Source organism: Stigmatopora argus, chromosome 1 (assembly GCF_051989625.1).
Source record: "Stigmatopora argus isolate UIUO_Sarg chromosome 1, RoL_Sarg_1.0, whole genome shotgun sequence".
Classification (NCBI taxonomy): domain Eukaryota; kingdom Metazoa; phylum Chordata; class Actinopteri; order Syngnathiformes; family Syngnathidae; genus Stigmatopora; species Stigmatopora argus.
The window spans coordinates 19482267-19509229 of NC_135387.1; the positions used below are offsets into that span (position 1 = coordinate 19482267).

A 26963-nucleotide genomic window follows, 5' to 3' on the forward strand; every position below is an offset into this window, starting at 1 on the left:
CCTCGTACTGTTTAGACTTTGCAATCCCATCTGCACTGACTACATGCGGACAGCAGAGGTCGTTAAATGTCTTTCTTTATATACTGTGTGTTAAGGTCTCTGCTACGATGTTAGCCTATGTCTTGATTTAATGTACATTTGCTTTCCTTTACGTATATGAGAAGCGCTTCTTTTTGAGAATTTAAATTTAAACACACAGTTGGTAATGTTCTTTTTGCACCATTTGTGAAGTGAAAAAAAACAAGTTGACAATTGTTCCACTCGTGCTTTTATTAGCAGGAATCACACCATTCCCTGATTGTTGCAAAAAATGGTCAGTCAAGGGTTAGGAAAAGTCTTTGTACAGAGTCAACACTGACTGCACTTTTGTAAACATGTTCCTTGCTCTTTTGCAGCCACGTTGTCCACAAAATAGAAGAAACCACTTGGTGAGTAATCAAATACGCTTTTGTTTTCGCTCTCTTTTATTTGAGGTACGGACGGTTGACTTGTTTTTGTGAATGGAATCGGGAAGGGAAGCCGTGAGTGAGCCCTTCGGTCGACGATCAGGAAGAACACGAGAAGACATGAGGACTGCTGAGAGTCAGCATTGATAGAAAAAAAAGAAAAAACAAAACTGACAACAGAAATCAAATCAAAAGCAAAAATCCACGTTTCAGTGGATTCCAAAAACGATATAAAATTCACACTCGCGTCACCTCATGTGATTGTCGGAGGGACAGCCTGCAATTTACAAGTAGTTTGTCCATCAAACAAAACACAGCTAGATAGAAAAAGTACAAAATTCTCTTTCGGTGACATGCGCTGTCAAAATGAAACCAAATGGCTCTACTTTGAACATTAGTCCATCTCCAGATTGTTAAGTCTGTTCAACTTCTTTCCCTCAGTCAAGTTTGAATTTGTTTTTTTTCCTGTTAAACACCAAATCTTTGTCATTTCTGTACAAGTTCCACTGATTAGTCAAGTAGCTTATCCATCAAACAGCACAGGTTGTTGAAGCAATGAGGGACGTGTGAAAAAGTAGAAAAGTTGTGTTTTGGTGCCATGTTTGTGAGTACGGAAATAAATCCTTAAACATGCAGTAGCACACCAGCAGGACGAGAAAAAAAACATTTTTGAAAGTATTCATTCCACAAAATGGCGGCTCATTTGAGGCTGGCTCAATGATGGTCGATGCGACATTAGTTATTGATAACACCAATACCCAGCTGATGAAATCCTTCCGTTTTTGCCAAGCTAGCTCAAAATAAATAAGAACAGTGTTGTGTTTGCTGGAAGACTTTAAAAATTTCAAACTATGAAAATAAGTCAATATACAGCTAGAATGCTAAGCCGCTGGTTGAGACAAAAAAAGGTTCTTTCTCCGCAGTTAAAGTTCGTAAACTTACGGCAGTCCATCCATTATCGCCACCTACTTGATAAGATGGAGCATGATGTGCAATTTCCAGCTACATTGTGCCCACCTTCCGTCCCAAACTGTATCCTTTTGTTCAAATTTATACATTTTGTCGGAAACTTGAGTTCAAACTTAATTGAGTATTCATTCCCGACGAGGCTTCACCGGCGGTGAATGTCCGTCCGTCAAAACGACGTCACGCAACTCATCTCATCGGCCAGTTCTTCCTCTTCTCGGCCCGCCCTGATGGGCTCCTCGTCGCTGTATAGTGCGGCAGTATCCACGGCGGCAGTGTCGAGAAACTCGTGGCTCGCCGAACCCAATAGGTCGCTAGCGGCCGATTCCATCTCGTCCACAGTCATGTGACATGCGTCCGCGATCTCCCGCTTGGCAAATGCCACAAATTTGGGGTCGCGTGCATAGAGGCCAAGACCCTCCGAGATGAGAACCTGCCGAGGAAAGAATTTGTTGTATGGCGTACACAATTTGAAATGATCAAAAAATCTACATATTGTGATTAGTTTCCCCTGATTAAGTTATATCACTTCTGATTGGTTAAAAATTTCATTCAATTAGTGGCGGATCAAAATATCTCAATCGCTATCTTCCGATTGGTATGGTTAATGAGACTTTTATCGATTAGTCATGTCCAAAGGGCTTTGGTCTCACCGCTTCCACAAGGCTGTCGGCGGAGCCTCGTTTCTCGCCAAAAGGCGCCCCGAGCTGAGAAGGAACTCTGAGCGTGGTGTATGCTCTGTAAGGAGGCGGGGCTGCGGAATAGAAGCCAGAGGTCATATGCTGATTGGCTGCCATAACAGCCTCGCTAAGCGTCAGAGGTCTCTGCACTCACCTGCTTGGCCGCCATACCAGGCGGGAGTCGGCGAGGCCCCCGTCACGCTGACACCTGAAAACGCGACAGCAAATGAATGACTTCCAGCCAGGTAACATTGACCCCGGGGGGTCCTAGCTCACCTCCTCCCGCTCCTGCTAGCTTGTCCTCCAGGCCTCCACCTCTTCCTCCCCCTTGTCTAACTTCTCCCCCTCGCCCCCACGCCGGACTGCCCTCCTCCTCAACCAGAATGAGAGGAGCGTATAGGAGACGACCGCGACGAGGACACGGATTGGCCCAGGACGTGGAAGAGGCGGCAGTGGAGCGACTCGACGGCGGGGGACAGTCGTAATTGGTGTACGTCTACAACAGGACAGACCTGTTCTTTTTTCGTCTGCATGCATGTGAGTGACTGAGTTTTCTCCAATCGTGCGTACCTGAGCGTGGCCGCGGCGTGGAGGGGAATTGGGGTGGTATGTTCCCGGCATAGGTAAATCATCACTGCTGCCCTGACGTCTCAGACACTGAATGTTAAAAGATGGCTTCCGACCTGAGAGCCAAATCCGAAGTCAGCCGACGTCAAAGATGCCAAACAGATGTTGCATTAGGTCATGGCTTACCTGTGGGCGTGGCCGGAAGGAGACGCCTCCGTGTAGTCCGCTTAGCCTCGCTGTAGTCGTTACCGTAGGGGCTGTAGGGGGCGTGGCCATCATAGTACGAAGGATCGTCAGGATAATATCTGAAAACACATGTACCCATGTACAGCATGCATGCATGTATGTGTGTGTGTGTGCACGGAGGCGTGCGTGTACCTCTCTGCGGAAGTGAGGCTGTCTGCATCATCCTCTCTTGTGTAATACCGTGACTCTCTGGACATGTCCATGTCTCCGTTCCTCCAATGTCTGTCCCTGTGTGTATGCATAACATAAAACTTAAAAATGATTCATCTCCTCACATCTGTATGTCAACTGCAATAGCTTCTGTGTTAGCAGATTAAGTTCAAGCTTAAAGAGCTATTTGTGGTTTTACAGCTGCAAGGAGTTTCCTACCGTCCATGTTTGTAATGCGACGGTCTTTTGGGGGCGTGCTCCACCAGGCCGTTCCTGACCGAAGGTCGGCGGTGATGATGATTGAGGGATGACCTCAGATTATCTTGTCGCAAGCCGTGGGAATCGTACTCCCTGCCGTTAGACATTTTGCCGAGTGAACCGACCCGATGGATTAGACCACCGTTCACCACGCCGCCGTCAACTCCCCCTGGACCGACGGGCACGATGGATCCTCGCCGGTCTTTGTGTGCGCTCACTGTGTCCATCTGCGGAGGTGGGGACAAAGTGAGTAAAGTCAAGTATTTGCGTTTATTAAAGAAGTTTCACCTCTTCCTCCTCCTTCATGGTCTCATCCTCCTCTTCCTCCTCCTCTTCCTCCTCTAGGTCTTCATTTAGTGCCAGACGCATCTCTGGACCGAGATCCTGCAGAGTCTTTAGACCCGCTTTACACAGCTGCAAGCACAAACAATATGTCAATATGACAACAGTCACGGCTGATGGTGCATTTGACCAACCTGTACAGCTGACGGGTTGGTGGCGTCGGTTTCCACACTCAGACCCCCTCTTTCTTTCCTCTTGCGGAATTTGCGGAAGTAATCTTGGATCAGGAAGGTGGCGTAGAATTTCCCAACTGTCACTTCTTCCTCTGGAAAAAGAAACACCAGAGAGACAGACACTGGTACAGGTCCACGGCACTGGCCCAACTGACTGGACTATTATACTGGATACATGATAGTGGTTAAGGCAATTGGTTTAATAATCAAGCATTTGTTTTTTTGGGTCTTACCCTTGTCTTTCTTTCTCTTTCTGTCCTTTAACTGCAAATAAGAAACTAGCACCAAATAGTACTTCTAAAAAGAATCTTATTTTTGTACCCTCATGTGGTGGGATGACTTCATCCAGGAGTTTTGGTTTCATTCTCTTCCAGATCTTTTTGATGATCCCCCTCAGCTCCTCGTTCTCCTGATCCGGGTTGCCTAGCAATAACAGAGATGGAAGATGCCAATGACTCGACTGGAATGTTTTGTTTGCTACGGCGGTACCTTCGGTCTTGATCTTCAGTGCCGTGCGGACCAGCGCAAAAAGGGTGGCGTTGAAAGTTACCATGCCGTCGGAGTTGAGAGGCATGTTCATCGCCACCAGACGCTAAGAAAGAGCACCGTCAACACAGAGGCAAGGCAGGTTAATGCATGTAGAAAGTGAGCTTCATCTTCAAAAATGATACTCTTCCAATGTATGTATGTATTTGCATATTTTGGCTGTAATTACTTTGCAGGCGACCCTGTGAGGACACAGTTTTCCAAAGCCAAGAGGAGGTTGTATCCTCCGAAGTAGAGCCACTACATCCAAATGTTTGATACGACCCCTGAAAGATGATACACAAATGGGCAACTCACAAACCTTGCACGCTAATGGCTGAATGTTATTTAAACTATGATACTATCAAAAATAGGATTCGTACTTGGCCTCTGCATCATATTCGGACCAAATCCTCTTGAACTCGTCCAGGTGATGCGGGCCCAAGATGGACCAATCACGCGTCAAGTAGTCAAAGTTGTCCATGATGACAGCCACAAACAAATTGATGATCTGTTGGTGCACCGAGACACACGTTACATGGACAGGTGCATCTGTATTAAGATCTAACAGTGATAGATTTGAAATGGATGGCTAGGGTTGAATGATGATGTTTCAATGCCAGCCATTGACGACGATAGAAATCAAATCCATTTTGACCGGGAGAGGTTGGCAGTGAATAATCTCTGTCACTCTCAGTCAAGTTGGTCTATCACCGTTAATGGTAGTCAATGAGGTAATTTATTAAATTACTTAAAAGCAGTTACATGAGTAGGAAGCATGTTGCTTTGTTTATAGGTAGTAGTAGTATGCCAATGTTACTGCAAATCTGGTTTTTATTTCACCAGCAAGTGTAGCCAATGAGTTAATAAAGTAGCAGTTTTCTGGTGCAGTATCAGTGTAAAGTAGATTATAGTGGTACAAAAAGATAGTGCCAACACACACCAGGAAGGCGCATAACATAAAGAAGCTGATAAAGTAAACGATGGCAAAGTTGCTTCCACAGGTGAACTCTTCTCCCGGCTCGCAGTCGGACTCGGGGTCGCAACGTTTCCCAGGAAGACTGGCTAGCATGATCTCCTGCCACGCCTCACCTGTCGCACACCTGCCTCACACATACATACAAGCAATCACTCACCGTCATGGCAGTGAAAGAAGTTACGACCCACCGGAAGAGGAGGAGGACAGCCTGAGGAAAAGTCTGGAAGTTGTTGTTTCTATTGATCTGTGTGTGATCCTGCATGGCTATCTTCCCAAAGGTCTAATGGTGACACAAATGTGCTGGTCACATGATACGTTTTATCTTCTCCACTACCTTCTTCTGTCCTCTGTGGACTCTCACCTGCATGCCGATGACGGCGTAGATGAAGAAGATCATGGCGATGAGCAGGGCGACGTACGGAAGAGCCTTCAAAGACACAAGACTAGTTATCAACCTGCACCTCCAGGTGTAATCATATAAATAGTTGTCGTAAACTCAGCAATGTTGAATTGTGTCATATCTGAGGGGGTGTTAAAATGCTTGAGTAAGTAGTAACAATTTTAATGTAAAAAAGTGGAGTATTCAAGTGTAACAACATTGTAATAACCTGGTGAAATGTGTAATAGAGTAGGAGCTACAGGTATATTTGCATATTGATCATCTGAAACTGAGTAGTGTGACAAGGGTTTAAAAAAGGTCTTTTGTTCTGCTTTAATAATATGGTAACAAACTTTGTAAAACCAAAGTAATCACTTTTTAATCAAAAGTTTAAGCAGCGTTAACATTTGCAATAACATAGTTGTGAATGTGTAATCCCAAAACAACCTGCAACGACTTGATGAAAGTCCACAACAGAGTCCGTATGCCCTCCCCTTTGCTCAGCAGCTTGACCAATCGCATTACTCGGAAGAGGCGGAAGAAGGTGATGGACACTCGTGAGCTGTCTTCTCCGCTCTGGCATTCCAGGGCACACACACACACACACATACAGTCTTGGAGAAAGCCGACTAACCGTACAAATAGGCACACGTAATGGCTCTTTGTCCACTTACGCTGAACTCCGTCACTACAATATCCACCACGCTCCCAACCACGATGAGAGCGTCGAAGGAATTCCAGGCGTCCACAAAGTAATGCTGCACCCGCAAACACATTTTCACGGGTGAGTGCTGTTACCGCCGGAACACTTTTGGCGAAGAGGAACACTCACCCTGAGTCTGAGTGCTAACAATTTAAGCAACATCTCCACAGTGAAGAGCCCGGTGAAGACCATATTGAGAATGTCCATGATGTAACTGAAGGTCTTGGATTGCTCATAGTGCTGCGTGCAGTAAATGCAATGGTTACCCGGATGTTCCCCACTTGCCTCAGCTCCACCAACCGGTGTTTACCTGGATAGCGAGCGTGACGGTGTTGAGCAGGATGAGCACAAACATGACATACTCGAAAGCCGTGGAGTTGATAATGGACCAGAACTTGTACTGGACCGGGTTTTTCGGGATGTAAAGCTTCAGCGGTTGAGCCTTCAGGGCATACTCGACGCATTGACGCTGGTGACGACAACATGCAACATCAGCGAAGTCATGTCGGCGTGTAAGGGAACGGATGGGGGAGTGGCATCACCTGATTCTTGTCCAGTTCGCAGTTCTTGTACTCTTGCTCGCCCTGCTCCCTGAAGGTGATGATGACGAAACCCACAAAGATATTCATCATGAAGAAGGCGATGATGATGATGTAGACGATAAAGAAGATGGAGATCTCCACACGGTAGTTGTAAATAGGACCCGTGTTTTCCCCGTTGGCGTCGATGGCCTTGTAGAGCAGCCTGAGGGGTGGGCGACAAATTCTTCAATGTGCAGTCAAAACACAACCTCACCCACCCACAAGTATTTACGCTGGCCAGCCTTCAAAGGTCGACACAGTGAAGAGAGCCATCATTCCACTAAGCACGTTGTCAAAATTGAAGTCACTGTTGTGCCAAATTCTTTCTCGAACCATCGGATGGTTGACGTCTCCATCTTTGTAAACAACGAATGTCCCCCTGCACATTGCAGCAAACGCAGGTAAAGACGATGTGATTGTGTTTTTGTTTTTTTTAAGTGGGAAATTTCCACATACTTGCACTGCTCAGGAGTATGTTTGGCTTCATCGGTACAACGATAGAATTTACCCTGAGGACACAACGAAACCATTTTTGACCACTTCCTCATATTATATACTACTAGACATACTGTACATACAATGATGAAAATCTACCACACCTACGGACATGGCAAAAAAACTCTCATTAATTGATTCGTAAAGAAATACAAAAATGATCAAATTCCCCCACCTTGAAAAGTTGTACGCCGATGCACGCAAACATGAACTGGAGCAATGTTGTGACAATCATGATGTTTCCAATGGTCCTGATAGCCACAAACACACACTGGACCACATGCTGTGAGGCACACAGACGAACACACTCATCAAATGTCCCACTGCGTACTCGAGTGGATGCCTGGCAGCCATTTTGAACCGCATGCCCGTTTGCTTACTTTGAGGCCTTTGGCTCTGTTGATGGCCCTCAGAGGTCTGAGCACACGGAGGACCCTCAGGATCTTTACCACCGAGATGGCACTTGAACTGCACACATGCAGGCACACTCGGGTCAAATGACTATTTTGCAGCCATTAGTTTTAGTGATTATAAGGCGAATTGATATTTGCAACTTGTTCTCGTTACACCTCAACTAAAGACAATGGGTACTGACTGCAGAAAGAAGGACACAAGTGAGACGCTGACAACAAGCAGATCTAGTAAGTTGAACCAGTTCCTGCAGAAGGAGCCCTGGTGCAGAAACGCTCCATGGACCGTCACCTGGCACAAAGACGAGAAGTGAGTCTGCAGGAGCGACCACGCCACAGGCATCCTCACTCCCTCTCCCTACCTTGAACAGGATTTCGACGGTGAAGATGGAGGTGAAGGCATAATCGGCATAGCCCAGAACCTAAACAGACATTATCACCGTGAGATGGGGGGCCAACTCGTTCATCGGAAGTGAGATAAAATGTCTCAGAACACTGGAAAAAATCACTTTCAAAATAATAAAACTTTCCAATTAGGAATCCAAGTAGGTAGGTTTTAATATGGTCTCAAACCAGGGTTAGGGTTTCAATTAAAGTAGGAACAAAAACCCAGTTCAAGGTTTTAGATATTTCTTTTAAAGTTATATATATATATATATATATATATATATATATATAATATTATATATATACATATATATAGTATATATATATATAATATTATATATATATACATATATATAGTGTATATATATAATATTATATATACATATATATGTATGTAGTATATATATATATATATATATATACATATATATATATATATATATATATATATATATATACATACATACACATAAATATGCATAAGGTTTAAAATTAGGTTTCAATATTGAGTTAGTGATTCAAATGATGGTTTGAAACGATGGTTAGATTTTCAAAGTAGGTTTGAAACCCAGGGTTAGGGATCAAATTGTGGTTTCAAACTAGGTTTAAAAAAAAAAAATTGGTAACAGGGTTCCATGCATTTTGTGGAACATTCATATTTTAAGTATTATGTTTATCAAAATAAATGAAATCAAAGGTATCTTTAAAAATGTTTTTATTTATTTATTTGAGATTCAATTTGGTGATTTGGGGGACCAGACAAGAGATACTGCCATCTACAAACTCATTTGTTGTTTTGAAAAAGATTTTTAATTTTTTTATTTTCGCTTAGTTTTTTTAAATTTGCTCTCAGGAGAAGTAAATTAACACAGAAATTACATGGATTGATGTTGTGTATGTGGACTATTTAAAATTTGTAGAGTGGGGTGCAAAATGTCTTTCAATACTACGCTGATCCATTTTCGTTTACAATGTTGGATTAATCAACAAAGTAAATATATTTTTGGACTGGCACGAAATTTGGTGGTAATTCTGGATTGCACAGGTGTGACCCAAACAAGTAGCAAGAGTACCTGGAGCTACGTAAATTCCTCAAGTAAACTTTTGCTGGCAAACAATTGTGTTCGGCTTGTGCGAAAGATCTACTTTGTGAAGTGGACTCCACTTAGAGTCCAAGATGCACACACGAAACTAACATCTGTCCAATTGCCGGGCTCGTTGCGTGAGGACATCTGCTGCTGTTTGCCATGTGCGGGCGCGTTAAGACTGCTGATATTTCCGTCAGCCGCTGACCCACTTCTGGAATAATCCGCTCAATCCGCTGGCGTGGAGGCCCCCCACGACTGCTGCTTTTGATCACTATCTTGCTTTTTTTAGTTGACGTTATGTGAGTTTTAAGTCGACATTTCCTTACATTGTTCCGGAATGAGTGCGCCCTGATGGGATCCTCTGCGGCCAATGAGCACGAGCTGAGGATGATGAAGACCAGGATGAGGTTGGTGAAGATGTGGTGGTGGATCAGAGTGTGGCACGCCACTCGGATGCTGGAGACACACACAAAACACACACACACACGTCACGGGACCTGTTTATGGAAGCCAGTAAAGGACACTTTGAGCTGCGAACTGTCCCAGTCAAAATGGATTGTCAACGAGTGTAAATATATTGGGGTCGTAGGTCAAATTGATCCAAATAAATTATTTGATTAGCTGTTTCAAAAAGCGTGCTAAAACATTATTAAATAGAGATTTTTTGTAGTTTAAGTTGAATACAGCAAAATGTACTTGATCAATAAACTGTCGGGGCTTGAGAAAATTTAATTCAGTCAATCTTTGGCGTGCCACAACAGGGTGTCCATGTCCCACTGGCAGTACTCATACCACACTTTGAGAACCATTGCTTGAAAGCAATTTAAACCAAAAAAGGATCTCACTTAAGAGCACAACCATTATTTGGTATCACGGGTGCATCAGACAATCGGTAATTATAAAGTCACAAAAATATATACTATATACTAGTCACATTTGATTGGCTAAAATAGTATCGGCATTGCCAAAAATGTCTATTCCCCCTAATGACAGCCGCTACCTGGAAAAAGTGTCTTTTATTTATATTTTGCTCCAAAATTAAACATCGGATCAACTCAATTCTGTGACTTTTCAATGTATGGAAACGCTTATTTCCACTGGGATTCACAGGACAAAAGTGTCGTCTTTGGCTTTAAGGTGAGGAGAAAGTCAAACTCACGGGTTTGTCTTGCTGAGGCAAAAAAACGCACTTCCCTCTGGGATGGGCAGAATTTTTTCCTTGGGTGGGGCAAGGTCAGCCATCTTCAGTTGCACGCCTGCGTCTGAAGGAAGGCCACAAATGATACGTCAGCGATGTCGTCGAGATGTCACGTCAAACCAATGACTTCTTAACTATTGCATGACATCATCTCACCAGCTTTGCCTTCTGGGTGCTCTCCTTCCTTGTACTCACTCACACATGGTAACACACACGCAAAGGGTCACATGCATATAGTCACACAAGGTAACACACTGGGGGTAACACACATGCTAACGCGCGCATTGTAACACCCACATGAACAAATATTAAGACAATATCTCACCATCTTCGCCTTCCGGGAGCTCTTCCTCTTCCTCGTATTCTGTGTCCTCGTCAATGTCCACCTGTGGGCATAAAGTTAAAAAAAGAAGGGATGTGGAAATAGAGTCAGCATCTTGATCATCACCTTCACTTCCTTGTCCTCCTCCGCGCCTTCGCCCTCCGCATCCTCCGGCTTCTTCCTGCGTGGTGGGCAAGACGAGCAGTACATTGTCAAACTACTTTCGCCTGGTGATTTTCCCATCGCCACTTACTCTGGTGCCTTGTCGTCTCCGTCGCCTCCAGCCAAATTGTCGACAGCAATGGCCAAGAAGACGTTGAGCAGGATGTCTGTGGCTCGTTAAGAAGGTGCAGGATTTTCATGGCTCTAATTGTTCTAATCGTCCCTCCACTAGCACAAACAAGTACAAAATTCCTGATTTTTCTTTCTTTGTCTTCAATTGTATTTCAAACCAGAACAATGGTTCTCAAATTGTGTTGTGAGTACGATCGGCAGCAGACAAGCAATGCAGTTGCTTGGGGCCCCGGCCAAAAAAGAGTCTTGACGAAAATATACAGTACTCCACGTAAACAGCAGAAATTAGCCATTTGAGATGACACATACTTGACGCGGTCATTGGACCCCATGAATTTTGGGAAAAGTGAATCTAAGTGTTGTATTTTTAACTGCGTAAGTTCTAGCGTTAATTTTTCTTTTGGGTATGGCTAATTACATTCTTGAGTCATTTATTGTGCATTGAAGTTTGCAAAAAACAACAACATTTTTTTGTGGTTTGTGTCATGGTGGCCCCAGGAATTTGTTGCTAGGAGCTGTAAGAGACCATAGCCTCTGACCATAGATGGTGATGATTGCTAACACCCACCACCCTCAGTCAAAATAATGGCTAGGGACATCAGTGCCAAAATAAAAATAAAAGATTTTTAAAAAGGCAAATAACTGTCTGTGACCTCCCACAGGGATCTTCTCTCGATCTCTTTGTGTAGTCACAAACAGCATAGGGGACATGGCAAAGGATACAATTTCCGCAAATGAAGAGAATGACAAAGTATATGCAGACAATCATCCCTGGAAAAACCGGGCCACCGTACGCCATGATTCCATCGTACATTACAACATTCCAGTCCTCGCCTGTCAGGATCTGGAATACGCAGACAGATGATCCTAAATCAGCTACACATAGCCAAACTGCTCAGCAGCTTCATAGAGAGTGTGACTACTTTTCAGAAGTTATTTTCGACAACTTTCCCAGAGGAAGGTCATTCTTATGCAGCACTTGACTTTAATACACAAAAAAATGATGCGATTGTAATTTTGCAAGTACCGGCGAGATGTCCGGCGAGGTTACCTGGAAGCAGGTGAGCAGCGCCTGGGGGAAAGCGTCGAAGGTGCTGCGCTTGGTCTGCGTCTCGTCAAAGTTGAACTTGCCGCCAAAGAGCTGCATGCCCAGGAGAGCGAAGATGATCAAGAAAAGGAAGAGAAGCAGCAATAGCGAGGCAATGGACTTCATGGAGTTGAGCAGAGACGCCACCAGGTTGGACAAAGCCGTCCAGTGGCTGCGTAAAAGAGATAGCGGTCAGCAGTGGTGTGGTGTACAAATGTTACATTACATCTGCACTCAAACAGATAACGTGCATCCTCGTAAAGGTTGGGGATCATAGCTTACTTTGGGCGAAAGGCAAACTATACTCTTGAGTGATCGCCAGTCAGTCGTAGGGCACACAGAGATAGACGAACATTCGCACTCACAACCATACCGCCACCTGCAGGAATCGAGCCCGCGCCTGCCCACACCAAAGTCAGGCGAATGAACCACTACACCATTAGGTAGTGCGCAAGTTTTTGGGAACAAAATCCAGCAGCAATTGCGGTCCTTTGTAATATAGTTTGCCAAACCCTGCTATACAGGCTGTTTTTAATATTTTTTGCAAAAGGCAGTTCTACTCAATATTGAAGTCATTTTTTTTAGTCGGAATTCCCAAATGTGGGTGGCTCGGCGGATGAGTGGTTAGCACGTCGACCTCACAGTGGGAGACCTGGGTTCAAATCCAGGTCGGTCCACCTGTGTGGAGTTTGCATGTTTTTCCGGGTACTCCGGTTTCCTCCCACATTCCAAAGACATGCATGGTAGGCTGATTGGACACTCTAAATTGCCCCTAGGTATGAGTGTGAATGGTAGCTTGTCTCCTTGTGCCCTGCGATTGGCTGGCCACCGCCTCAGGCCTGAAGTCAGCTGGGATAGGCTCCAGCAACCCCCGCAAATGAGGATAAAGCGGTTCAGAAAATGAGATGAGAATGAGAATTCCCAAATGTATGCACCTGGCTTCTCTTGATTAAATAATAACTCCAACCTTCCATCACTGCTAAAAACCTTTTTGCACCAATCAATAGTTACATCTTCTTACCGCGTGACCTTAAAGATTCGGAGCAGGCGAACGCAGCGTAGCACCGAGATTCCCAGGGGCGGCATGATTTCCAGCTCCACCAGAATGGTCTCCATGATGCCGCCGCACACCACGAAGCAGTCGAAGCGGTTGAAGAACGCCACAAAGTAATGCGCCAGGCCCAAGCTGTACATCTTCAGCAGCATCTCAACCGTGAACAGTGACAACAGCACCTTGTTTGCGATATCTGCACGGCATCGGCCACATGGCGGGTGCAATCGGTAAGACACTTTTGAACCCACATGGTCAGGCGTTCATCACCATCTCCATTGAGAGATGGATGGCATGACACGTATAAAATGGAGGGCGAGCGGCGGGCGGCGGCCGTACCCTGCACCTGCGTCAGCCAGTCAGGTTGGTTGTAGTGCTCGGACGCGCTGAGGGACGTGTTGAGGAAGACAAGCAACAGGACCAACCAATAGAATATCACCGATTTAACGGCAGTGCGACAGTTCCTGCGACAGACACGGTTCCAGCGCCGCAAAGTTCGACTGGATTTCCAGAGACGGCAATACAAGGACGTAAAGTCAGTTCCTGTGGGTTTTGCCACTCGTGAGTTCAACTCACCAGCAGCTGATCTTCATCATGCGAGCACTGAAGCAAAACAAAGAGACCTTCAATCACTTATGGTTTGACCATGGACATAGATGTAGATATTTGGTGTATGTGCGAACGCATGCCTTACCAGCAGACCTGGCAGCAGTTGGTGTGTTCTTCATCGATGTTCTCCGTGTTCTCAGATGCTGTTTCACTCGCGGGAAGACTTGCTAAGTGGGAGACATGACTCAAGTGAACGCATATACCAGTTATGAAATTGAAAGATGTTTATGGAATGACGGATCATCTAATAACAGGTTATCAGGTGTGTGTGATTGCGTGTCTTTTACCGTGCGTTTCATTCGAGTGACTGAACCACCCAAACTTCCCTCTCTTCTTATCTGACAGATCACCCAGAGATGGACCTACACACACACACACATGACCATTTCATTTACCTGCATGCACACATGTAAAAAGACGCACACTCACGGGGGTTTCCATCCTCATCCAGGTCATCCATGTCTTCAGCCTGAGTGATCCAGTCCATGTATCCGCACAGATCCTCCTCCATCTGTTGCTTCTCCCGGAGCTTTTGGAAGTCTCCACGAGCCTTTGCTTTCTCCCTCTCTTTGCTAAACTCTCTGCAATGTCAATACAATATCCAAATATATAAACTAGCCTTGACATAAGCATTTATCCTAAGTACAAAAAGAACACAATAATAATACTCACTTTGCTGTAACATAACAATGGAAAAAAAATCAGTGAAATAATGTTTATTCTTGTTAGAAATCTATTCTAAATATTGTCATAAAACAATGGAATAATATTACAGTTATGTAAAACTCCAAAGAGTAATATTTAATATAACAGCAATGTACGCATATAGGAGACTACAATACAAAGCTATTGAACAGAAGTGTAATAATGGAATATCAACTTTACCATAAGACAGCATAAGCATGGAAGCTCACTACCAGTAACAAAACAATAAGATCACAAGGACTCAAAAATAATATAACAATGATTTTGATTACTGACCCACTGAGGACACCAAGAACCAGATTGAGAACGAAGAAAGAGCCAAAGATGACCAGACTAACAAAATAGACCCACGGCAGCTCAAAGCCGATTGCATCGTTCATCTGCACACATGAAGACATCACATCAAGCGGTAGAATGATGCAAAGGGTCATGCAGGAGCTGAATATAAGTACTAGTTATGACAGTGTTTCACTTGGTGTGTAAAAGTTGTTGAGTGTGTAATGAAAATTCAGCCATGTGTGACAGGGATTTACCAGTATGTGAGGTCGTATCAGAGATCTGATTGAGTGCCTTAGGTGTGTGTATATGAGGGCGTATCAGTAGATGCGTTTCAGGACAGTATATCTAAGCCGTGTATGTGCGAGGTTATCTCGAGTCATGTCCATGTTGTCTGTTTCTCACCCAGTAGAGGACGTCGGTCCAGCCCTCCATGGTGATGCACTGGAATACCGTCAGCATAGCAAAGAAGAAGTTGTCAAAGTTGGTGATGCCTCCATTGGGTCCATCCCACCTCCCACGACACTCGGAGCCGTTCACCGAGCACTGGCGGCCGTGACCCGCAAAGGCACACGGCACTGGGTCATCCTCCACATAGGTGTCTGGAGTGATAAAAACATCCTTCTTTGGTGAATGGCTATTGCGACTAAAATGCTGATGTTTCATCACTTTTTAAAAGGAGGCTAATGTAAAAATAAATTAAATTAAATTAAACAAAGATCAATGAATCTATTAGCTTTAGGCAGTTAGGCAAATAACTTATTATTGATGGATTTCAAACACTGGCTGTGCTTTCGTAAACTGGCTCCGTTCTTAGTGTGCCGTAATCAGCACGTCAGTTTGTGAAAATAGAAAAATGTAATCTACATTGAATTTTCAATTTTAGTTCAGTTATTTTCTAATAAACCACTAACAGAGAAGGCTGAAGCATTTGTGTACATGGCTGTTCTGACAGTGTGTGGCTGCTGCGTACCACTTTCTGTGTAATAGCAAGTTCTGTGCATGCGTCCGATAAAGAGCTCCAAACCGATGATGGCGTAGATAATGATGACGAAGAGGACGAGCAGAGCAATGTGAAGCAGGGGAACCATGGCCTTCATGATGGAGTTGAGCACAATCTGTAGACCTGTCACACACATCCGTCAAAACATGCAAAATTATGTCACCACCACGGGCTGCGCACACTCACTGGGAACGCCTGAAACCAGTCGGAGAGGCCTCAAGACCCGGAAAGCTCGCAGGGCTTTGACGTCCAGACCTCCGGGTTTGCCCGGCACGTGGTGCGTGCTCGCTTGTTCGCCTGATTTGTGCGTCATGGTTTCCAGGACGACGCTAAACAACCTGTTGTAGAAACAGCGCCCTTTTCATTAGACAACAGCAACTACATGCGCAAGTCTTAAACACTGTGCGAAAAACAAAAAAAACTCCAAATACACACTTGCCACATTTGGACTCATTAATTTCAAGCAGAAAAGGAAATGATGCTTTCAACTCACTTAACCTGGACTGAACTGAAGTGGACCCTGAGGCTTGTATTTAACAAGCTGGAGACAAGTCCAACTCACCCTAAAAGCTTCTGACAGTTTCGCACATGAGCACGGTAGATAATAAGGTACTAATAGCGTAACCATAAATAAACTGTCATGTAACAATGCCATAAACACAGCGTAACACTAATGTAATAATAGTGCAACAATCATTCCAAATCATCAACAACGATACAAAAAATGCAAAATTTTACAACAACACTACTACAAAAATATAACCTAAGGATGGAACAATGGCATAAGATGCTAATATGCTAATATTCGAAATAATTCCAGAAAATAGCAATGAGACAACATAATCCAAAGGAACAGATAAATGTTGCAATGAAATGTTAAAAATGTCATGACATTTCAACAACAGAAATATTAGTATTTTCACAAAAATGTAACAATAGTAAGAACACACTCACAACTGCTGCATCCGCTCCATGACGTTGCCATGTAGAGCAATTTTGAATTTTGGACTGACCCAATCGGAAAGTCTTAATATAGTCCAATTGTTGAAATTCTAGCAGTTGTTATGCTAACATATAGATATATACAGTATCTCAAGATGTAGTTAGGACACAGGAAAGATAAAAGCAAAAGGATGACCATAATGCAGCTTAGTGATTCGTTGAGGAGTCATCACCGAATAGGGATGCAATTCAACTAAACAAATGGACTTTGGGCATTTGTCCCCCGGTCATCATGACAAGAGCCTTCATCACAACCCCAAGGACATGAAGTGAGGTCACCGGTGAGCAAACATCGTGAGCACCAGCAAGAGAGGTTCCGCCGGCTCGAGCGTTATGCACGCCCACAACCGCGGTTCTGAATCACACCAATTGTGGCAGCGCCGCAGGCATCCACTCGGGACGCCCGGCAAACGAGAACGTCAGCTCACGTTTGCTTTGACTCAAACTCTTTACCGCCGCGCCGCTGCACTTCCGCCGCTAACACTGTATCCGTTCACCCGGTCGCTAAGATGGGTATGTCGGACTATAAGAGTGATGAACAAATACAGATAATGCAACAACAAAATCATGACATGACATTCACGATAACAATCATGACACAGAATGCTTTCCCAGCCGCCTGGAAATTTGACTTCAATAGCCGTCTAAAGACTGAATGAGATGTTAGGGGAAAAATAGTCACATACCAAATCATGTAACAAGATCAGTAGCAAAACACGAAAAGATAAAATGACAACAGCACGAACCCAAACCACCTCAATGTGCTCGTGCACCCATTAACTAAAATAGCAAAATAATAAGGCAATTTTGTTAGTTTAGCTTACCCGACAATAACGATGACAAAGTCCAGAAGGTTCCAGCCGTTGCGAATGTATGAACTTGGGTGCATGACTAGACCGTAAGCCAGGATCTTCAGGAACGTTTCTATGGTGAAGATGATGAGGAAGACATACTCCACTTGTTCCTGGAAGAAACGTGTCCCGTCCAGATTTTGAGTCAAATTTTCACTCATTTTAGTCTTGATATCATCATTTATGTTCACATTTCCACACTTGTATCAAATGATCCATGCTATCCAGATCTGGGTGCAGTCTCGAAGACTATAGTCACACTGTAGGGAACAATTTTTGTTGTTGTCGCTAATTTGGATATTTTTGTGTAAACTTTTATGTATATTGAACACACAAATACGAGTCGCAGTGTGAAGGGAAGAGGTCCGTGCAGTTTTGGAGTATTTACAGAAGTAAATCTGTGTGTACCATATACAACTCACCAGGTCATGGTTGGTAGAGTTGGAGTCATCCTCAGGAAATGGTTTGGAAACACCCAGAGCAACACAGTTAGCAAAGATGGCTAACAGAATGAAAATGTCAAATGGTCTGAGTTACATTCAGGAAGTTTCAGTCGGTCCAAAATTTGTGCAATACATCAGGTCTCATGAAATAAGAAAAGGCATCTTTGGTTGAACCCTGGTAAAAGCAGAATATGACCTGGAATGACTGTAAAAGGATACTTCCACTCAACGATGGAGACTGCGGCGCGTCTAATGGGATTGTTAAGCTTCAGACAAAACAATGCCCGGGGCGCTCGCTGGACTTGATTTGTGCCCTGGACCTGGACAGGAAAAGACAGTCCACCATCTTAACACCATGTTTCTAAGGTTCTCACAAAGTTGTTCATATTCAGATGTAAGAAATGTAAGAATGAACCTACTATAATGCACTATTAGCTTTACAGGTTAACTTAATTATTGCATTTCATGTTATCTTTTGTCCAACGGTTCACACCTCACAATGTGCTATTTTCTGACTCAGAGATGAACGGCAAACTTTGTAAAGCTTTCTTTTTTAGAGTAGTGCATCTCTCAACGCCTCACTTGTTTTTTCGCGTGTTGACCTCTCCTACGTTGCGTCCCGGTGGAACTGGTGGTGGAGTGGAGAGTGTCCGTCCTGGTCATCCGCACTCCCTCGTCCTCACCTTCCAACTCCTCGTCCCAGTCCCCGCCGACTCTCTCCTCTCCCTCACCTCCTCCTCCGTCCTCCTCTCCGCCCTCCTCCTCCTCACCGCCGCCATCTTCACCATCCACAGCATTGGCGTAGCCGTTACGTGCCGTGCCTGGTAAAGGACAACAATCCAGGAATGAAAAAATAGATTTAAAAAAATGTGAATACAGTGTCATTAAATTCAAACGACCAAATTGGAAAATAACGGACAGCAAATTAAAAGTAGTTCATCTCTGAGCCTTTAATGGTCCCTCTGAACAAAAAGACAACAACCACAACAAACATTTCAAATAGAATTTGTCATTAAAAGACAAAAATATCCAATCCATATGAATTACTAGGTTCTTACATACATGGAGATAGTGTAACACTTGAATGGAATTCAGATGAATTACTAAAAGTTGATGAAAAATTCTGAAAATAAATAATATTTTAACCGGGTCACAATATATTGGAAAGTCATGGTCTCACACCTTTTGGAGCATTTAAAGGACGCCTCTTAGTGAGAAGGCAAAAAGTTCATCGAGAAGACTACCAATTTGACAAAAGTCCAGAAAAAAGTCATCAAGGCAAGCAGGGAGAGAAATTAAAGCAACTAAATTTCATTGTGGGCGGCCCGGTGGAGCGAGTGGTTAGCTCGCCGGCCTCACAGTGGGGGACCCGGGTTCAAATCCAGATTGATTCACCGGTGTGGATTTTCTCCGGTTACTCCAGTTTCCTCCCACATTCCAAAGACATGCATGGTAGGCGAATTGGACACTTTAAATTGCCGCTAGGTATAACAGTGAGTGTGAATGGTTGTTTGTCTCATTGTGCCCTGCAATTGGCTGGCCACCAATTCAGGGTGTCCCCCGCCTCTGGCCCCAAGTCAGCTGGGATAGGCTCCAGCACCCCCGCGACCATAGTGAGGATAAAGCGGTTCAGAAAATGAGATGAGATGAAAAATTTAATTGTTTGAACAAAGGTTGTGGATTGATGTACGGCATTGAAGGATAGTGACAGGATCGGAGGTGTTTCAATGTCTGGATTCATGAAAGACTAAGAAATTATCCACATTTGAGAGTCTGAAATAAAAGGATTTGGAATGTTTGCCTTTCTATTTACTACTATCAAGCCCCTTGATTGCAGGAACTCTTCCCACATTCCAAAAAAGGCGCGTTAGATTAAATTAAATGTACTCAGGGATGGAAGGTGAGTCTAAAGATGAGATTGGCTCTTTACTATGTACTGAAAGGGTTTAAATAGCTTCTCGCCCGAAGTCAGTTTGCATATGCTTCAGTTCGCCCGTCACTCGAATGAGGAAAACTTCAGAAAACAGATGGAAGAATCGTCATCATTATTGTGTTTATCATTTGAAAAGATGATGATGATGTGAGTAGAGAAGAAAAAAGTCACATGAACACACCATCGTAGTGAACAGCTGTGACCTAGATTTGTCTGTGCGTGTGTGTGTGTGCGCGATATGGGTCATGATGTGTGTGTCCGTGTGTGTGCGTTTTAGTTATTACCTGAGGACCATGAACACACATTGCAACAAGCGCATGCGCACACACACGCTATGAACATTTTAGTGAGATTATTTCCGCCTCATTCGACCTTCGCATTGTCGTTTTCCTAGATTTCCTGTTTCCCACAATTCTTTGCTGTTTACAGAGGTGGCACAAAGCTGATAAGTATTTTACACAAATACAAATAAACTAGCAAAAAAAAAAACTGATTACTATTGCCGACTTGAGGACCAGATTGTAGTCACACGACATATTACACAAATGGCGTGCCGATTGCTGCTAGCGTCACCACGTGTCACTGAAATGTAGAAGAGACCAAAATACTCGATCTTTTTGAGTCGAATAAAGCTAGTTGTGGAAGGAATTATGGGAATTTAAAAATACATTTAACTGCTTTACTTGAGTTGATGTAAAATCAGTACTTTCTCTAAAATAAACAAAAAATAAAGGTCCAATTAAAAATAGTTTGTCTCATTACTGGAAATACTGTTGAAAATTAGCTTATTTGAAATACTTTTTGTTCGTGTTTTGGAAACCAAAAGTGATATAGCTGGCCAGATTTAGCTTATCAACATTGCGTGCTCCTCGCTGACAGCCTGAGATTCTGACAACATCAAACATTTTTCTTGCCAAAGGATAGATGCTTCTCGTGAATGCTCTCTTCTTCACGTGAATCTTTTGACACGGACAATAAATGTAAGCTTCTTCATTTTGTACCATTTATACATTGTGTTGTCATCTGCAAAAGTTGTCTTTAAAAAAAACCGCACATTTCCAAAATGTAAGCAATGAAATGAGATGTTTGCCAAATAAAGGGAGTGAAGGTAAAAAGCTATGCAAAATATAAAAACTGAGGTAAGGTACAAATACCAAAAAAAGTCTACTTCATTCCTTATTTCTCAGCATTAAGTGCTAAATTGATGAATAATCATGGAAGTGATGGGTGAATAATGGCTAGTCACGGAAAGGAAGCAAACAAATGAGCCGGTAAAAAGTGAAGCAAGCCTGCAGGGGGCGCTGCTTATTCTGCTGTATTAACTTAACATGATTATTTTGTCCTCAGGCTGCTGAGGAGCTGAGGTTAGGACAGTGCAGGTCACATGACTGTTGCTCACGTTGTTTTGTTTTGTGTGTGTGTGTGTGTGTGTGTGTGTGTGTGTGTGTGTGTGTGTGTGTGTGTGTGTGTGAGTGAGTGCGTGTGTGTGTGTGTGTGTGGCTGGTAGAGCTGCACACTCGCGCACAAACTCACGCACAGCCCCTGCATTGCCCCACGAGAATCCGTCTAATTATGCCCGAATTATCCCGAGACAACTGAGATCATCCTGACAGCAGCGAGTGTGCATGCATGCATGCATGTACAAGACAAATCTGTGTGTGTGTGTGTGTGTGTGTGTGTGTGTGTGTGTGTGTGTGGGAGGGGGGTGCGTGTGTGTGTGTGTGCGTGGGGGGTGCATGCATGTGTGTGTGTGTGTGGACAAGCGTGACCTCAATGGCTGTTAGACTTTTGGAGGAAGTCCTTCAGCTGAGTCGAGGCCCACTTTAGCGGGACTGGGCTGTGTCGTTGGAACACCAACTGCGCGCGTGTGTGTGTGTAGTTGAGCATCGCTTGCACACTACTCTCATACGCCTTATTAACTTCCTGATTTTCACTCTTCTGTTTCTCTGCGTGTGTGTTTAAGAGTGTGTGTACGCGCACACGTGCGTTATGCGTTTGTGCCCTCCAGCCCGGTCCAGCTGGGAAGGTCATTGGGTTATTTAGTCAACGTCGTTGTGCTTTTCTTTTTCATCATGAAGGCATAATGGGTCTCCGCCATCCATTGTCTATTGAGCGAGAGCAGGGGTCGGGAACCTTTTTGACGAAGAGAGGCACAAACAATTCATATTTTCTAATGTTATTCCTTGGGAGCCATACTCCGAATTTAAAAGTCAAAATACATGTAAATGGGTGCCTTTTTTGTTTGTAATTTCACCCCTTTTAAAGTGGAAAAAACCTGAATACTTTTGACAACATTCTTATGCAGTTGCTAAACAATGAGTATGCATTCCAGCAGTCTAATGCAAAAAAAGAAGAAGATTAAAGCAGCTCTAGATGTAGTATCTCAGCCCTGTCACTAGCGGTTTCCGTATTTTAGCTCACAGGTTAGCGGAGAGCCAGATGCAACCATGAAAAGAGCCACATGTGGCTCCAAGCCACAGGTTCCCTACCCCTGAGCTAGAGCCTATCCCAGGAGTCCAGAGTACGAAATGGGGTACACCCTGGAATGGTCGCCAGCCCATTGCAGAAGGGACTTACACTGTGAGAAGTGTGTATATTCACTTTTACTCAGTGCAGCTCTGCTTACCTAGCACAGACCACACTCGTAGTATGAGCATTTCTTCGCCGGCGCAATCATTCTACTTGTCAATACTAAATATAGCGTCTTGGCACATGTCATGGCCAAAGACTATCAGGGTTTCTGTCAGTTGTGTCAAGAGCAAGGCACTGGAACAAAAGGTTGGAAGGATTAGCTTCAACGCCATGGCAACCGGCGATTTAGCGCTCATTTCCATGACAACGCTATCAGAATGTCGATGGACGCCATCTTAATTCCACAAGCAGGAAGTCTGATCCTCCGCCAGGATGAAAGGATTAAGGCACACTCACTAAGGTATGTGGAGGTCAATGTGATGATGTATTGATCATGGAAAGAAATGGAAAATACAGTAAACCAAGAGAGTAATATGGAGCAAATCAGTAAGTGGAAAACAAAGCGCTGACCCCATGAGGTAAGTTTTTGTCTGACGGTACCAGATGAAGTCTGATCTCAAAAGTGAAATGTAAACAAAATCACATATGGATGAGCATGCTAAAAATATTGCTAATATGAGTGGTAATCTGAATCAAAGTGCAAACATCGTTAAGTATATCGCTACTATTAACTGTGAAAGATATGTATATTGGTCAATGGTGGTAAATGAGTTTATGTCATTGCTAATATATAGGGGAAGTCATTTCAATTGCTCTTAACTCTGATGTTGTTCTTTTGGTCACAAACTAAAGCCTAGGGGCATCTGTTAGGAGTAGTAAATGTCTCCATCCACCTTGGCTGCTTCTTCACCATGATAGACAGAGTCAGCACCACAGCAGATGCTGCATTATTCTGCCTGTTGATCTCCCACCCCATTCCTCGCTCACTCACAAACAAAGCCCAAATTATCTGAATTTGTCCACTTGGTACAGGATCTCTCATCCTTTATCCGGAGAAAATCATAGCATTGGAAGATCGCAGTTTGATGACGTGAACAGAACTTGCAAAAGGAAGTGATTGTGCTCCCACAAAACCAGATCCCCTCAACACCTGTGCTGTGCCTATACATTCTGTTTATAAAGTTCAGGCTCAGAATGACTGTGGAAAAGCACTTAGTTAAGTCCAACACTCCCTAGAAAAAAAGCCCAATTTACCACAGTCTTACACCGATTGAAAAGTCTTAATGAGGTGGTCCTCAACACCATCCTTCCAGAGCATCCACCACATGTAGGAAAGATAACAGGCTCTAAGTTCACAAGAGTGGTTGGACGAACACCCATGGAAGCCCCAAAGCCTTGCAGAGTTTAAAGAGCCGGTCCAATGCTTCATGACATCCGGAAATAATCCTCAATTGAAAATCCATGTGGTTCTTATCCATACAAATAAAGAGTTTCCTAACCATACCTCCCAGAAAAGAGTCAACTTCAGAGTCCCCAGATTCTGCTTCCTTATCAGAAGATGGTAACTGACATAAAATAATGCTTTGATCATTTTAGGAGTAGCAAAGTCAACAAATTCTTTAGGGTTTTTTTGACTGCCTGGAGGGAGGTCTCCAGGTCTTGCTTACTTTGCACTTCTTTCTCGTGTTCCTGTTGTTTTTGAGGTGTACATTGACTAAAATTGCTACTTCTCCATTATTCATTGACATATTCAAATTAAAGTACATTTTAAACTTCTATGAACATTCATACTGAGAAATGTATTGGGTTTTTTTGTTTGTTTTGGGGGCTGATTGATTGGATTTATCAATTGCAGAGTTGAAATTGCTACTCCTCCGTTACGTATAGATAGATCAGAATCAAATTTGGAAACTATATTTTAGGGGTGTAGACGTGTTGATCCTTGGAGGCAGATTTTTTTTTTCCTGTCAGGGTCGCTTCTTTCAGTTTATATAGACTCTCTGCGTCCCTCCGTTCTTACCACCGAAGGGCAACATTTCCCCCCCGCTCCTTGGACTACGACCCACAGTAGCCAAATTTCCACTGGCGCCCTGAAGGTTAACACAGATGGCAGATGCTGTTTTCCTTGGACTGTGACCATTCTGGTATGAAATTCACAAGATGATCACTCATCATACTTTGGCAAAGTTTAATGCTTGATGCCCTAGCGCAGCCCTTTGCATTTATTCGGGTTTTGGCCAGGCCTAGCGCTGGCTGCATTTATAATGTGTGTTAGGGATCACATTAATGCTAATATGATTCATAACAGTACTAATGGTCAAGTTACTGTGTTATTGCTCAAATGTTGTATACATTTACTTTACTTGAATAGAGAATTGTTTGATAGATAGAGAGAGAGATAGGTAGATCCTTACTTTTATGGTTGTGCTGCATATCTTCTGGTAGTCCACTTCAGACGCTCACATAGGTCCCATCTTCATGTCTTCCCACGAAACAAAGAAAACTTTGCATTTTGTAGCATTCCACTTTGTCCATCGGCCCCAGCTGCTCGTGACTCACACTTTCATCTGATATGCTTCCTTCTGCGACGAAGCCGAGGGATGTGAAAAAGTGAACGATAGGCTGAGAGGAGAAAAATTCAGCTCGGCTTCACTAATCTGAATCTCTTCATCTCTCCTCCTCCTCTGCTCATCTCATCTCTCTCGCTCTCTCCCTCTCTCGCGCCCTCTCACTCTCCCTTGCTTCCTATGCCCTAAACCCCCCACCCCCTGCCCCAATTGGGGATTAAATAGGAAAAGGGCTCAGTGTGTTAAAGGGGAGGACAGCTGCAAATAAATTAAAGGCAAGGAGAAAAATACATATATGACTGAAAGAAATGTCCCAAAAATGCCGTACATTATACCAGACGTGTAAACAATCACGTAATGCATGTAAACATAATGACAACAGATATGTTAACATAACACAGCTGGCACAAACACAATTACACTTGACACGTAAACATAATCACACCTGACCTGAACACGATCAATGACGGGTAAACACAAGCACACCTGAAATATACTGCAAACAAAATCAACCCTGACACATGAATGTAGTCATAATCACATCTGACACGTCAACACACCTGTTGTGAATATAGCGTACGGCGGAATGAAAGATTTTGGGCACCCCTGATGACACTAAAGATTATTCATTATAAACCATTGGCTGTTTTCCTCAGCAATTTAGATGAGAGACACCAAGTGAATAAATTCAATAATATTTAGGTCGGAGGCTAAGATTGCCATTGTAGAACATTGCATTTTTTTCCTATGGATGAATGTCTTTATGGATTTTGAGCAGTAATTAGGGCCGTTGTGTTGTTGAAGACTGCAACAATGTCAGTGATTGTTCGCAAGATTCTGCTAAGACTCAATGGAATCGATGCAAGGTTCAAATTTACAACAATTCTAAGTATCTGCGAGTTGAGTTTGATTCTTTTTAACATCCTTTGCTTTGGGCTATCTATGATTTCTTTAAGTAGAACTGGGCTGATAGTCTTCTATTTCCTGAATGTTCTCCACAGTGCAAATCGACAGCTAAAATTTCTGGGCTAGCTTCCTCTAAACCGCAATGTTAAACAATCTTGGGTTTTACGTCATATCAAAGTTGTTTTGACGTTCCCGTAATGCCACTTTTCAGAGACCATACAAAGAGAAACATTCGTTCCGAAACTCAATTCTCAAATATTACTGTGTCTGTCTGCTTTCTGATATATTTCACTGAAATTGCTGATTCAAAAACCCATGGATTTATAGAGCAAAATCGTGGAAGTGATCAGGAGTGGCCAAGATTTTTCATACTGCTATAAATGTGACCGTGTCAGATGTGATTGTTGAGCAAGGATAAAAGGCCTATAGCTTTATTGCTCATAGCCTGACAACGTCCCAGCAGAGCCGAGAGGATTTAACGACACTTGATGTGAAATTGAGGATGAACCCACATTCACCTTCGCAACTCCCTTCATTACCCGAGTCCTCCACCACATATCTTTGTGTGCATTTGTATGATAGTGTTTATGTGCTTCGTGCAATCAGATAATCCCAGATTTACCTCTTTTCCTGCCTGTCAAGCAACTTCATTTTAAAGTTTGCAGTGATGCTACACTAAAATAGCATGTACACCTTTTCTGTTTCAGTGTTTGAGCTGTTTATAATGTATCTAAACAAAACAGCTTACATATTAGATATTCAATATGACAGGATGCATGAGTTCCAAGACATACTAGAATGAATAGAAAGAAACCGATGAAAAATAATTGGTTAAATAAGAAATGTAAAATGGTTGCTACCACTGTCAT

General features: G+C 43.4%; 1 protein-coding gene across 2 annotated transcripts; it reads right to left on the reverse strand.

The window, feature by feature from the left end:
- Positions 1-250: 250 nt before the first annotated feature.
- On the reverse strand, positions 251-25381 carry LOC144078998 (voltage-dependent L-type calcium channel subunit alpha-1D-like). 2 transcript variants are annotated; one of them, XM_077607524.1, is made up of 50 exons: positions 25036-25379; positions 18799-19037; positions 18436-18536; positions 18196-18301; positions 17747-17886; positions 16107-16258; positions 15891-16043; positions 15323-15519; positions 14918-15021; positions 14366-14517; positions 14224-14298; positions 14022-14103; positions 13904-13930; positions 13667-13827; positions 13298-13523; positions 12241-12448; positions 11913-12033; positions 11149-11224; positions 11022-11076; positions 10899-10959; positions 10535-10637; positions 9702-9831; positions 8263-8322; positions 8086-8192; positions 7871-7958; positions 7666-7773; positions 7452-7504; positions 7228-7374; positions 6957-7158; positions 6725-6883; positions 6544-6654; positions 6386-6469; positions 6159-6287; positions 5694-5759; positions 5521-5612; positions 5297-5456; positions 4737-4864; positions 4544-4640; positions 4318-4420; positions 4150-4251; positions 3790-3920; positions 3602-3727; positions 3275-3540; positions 3038-3133; positions 2846-2964; positions 2663-2775; positions 2369-2588; positions 2247-2300; positions 2066-2166; positions 251-1845 (listed from the first exon to the last, which is right to left on the reverse strand). In XM_077607524.1, exons 1-50 carry the CDS (start codon positions 25052-25054, stop codon positions 1582-1584), a joined length of 6174 nt encoding a protein of 2057 aa, XP_077463650.1. In that variant the 5' UTR covers positions 25055-25379; the 3' UTR covers positions 251-1581. The 2 variants fall into 2 exon arrangements, with proteins under 2 accessions (XP_077463650.1, XP_077463641.1); XM_077607515.1 differs by having other exon boundaries at positions 4150-4420; positions 25036-25381.
- Positions 25382-26963: the final 1582 nt, after the last annotated feature.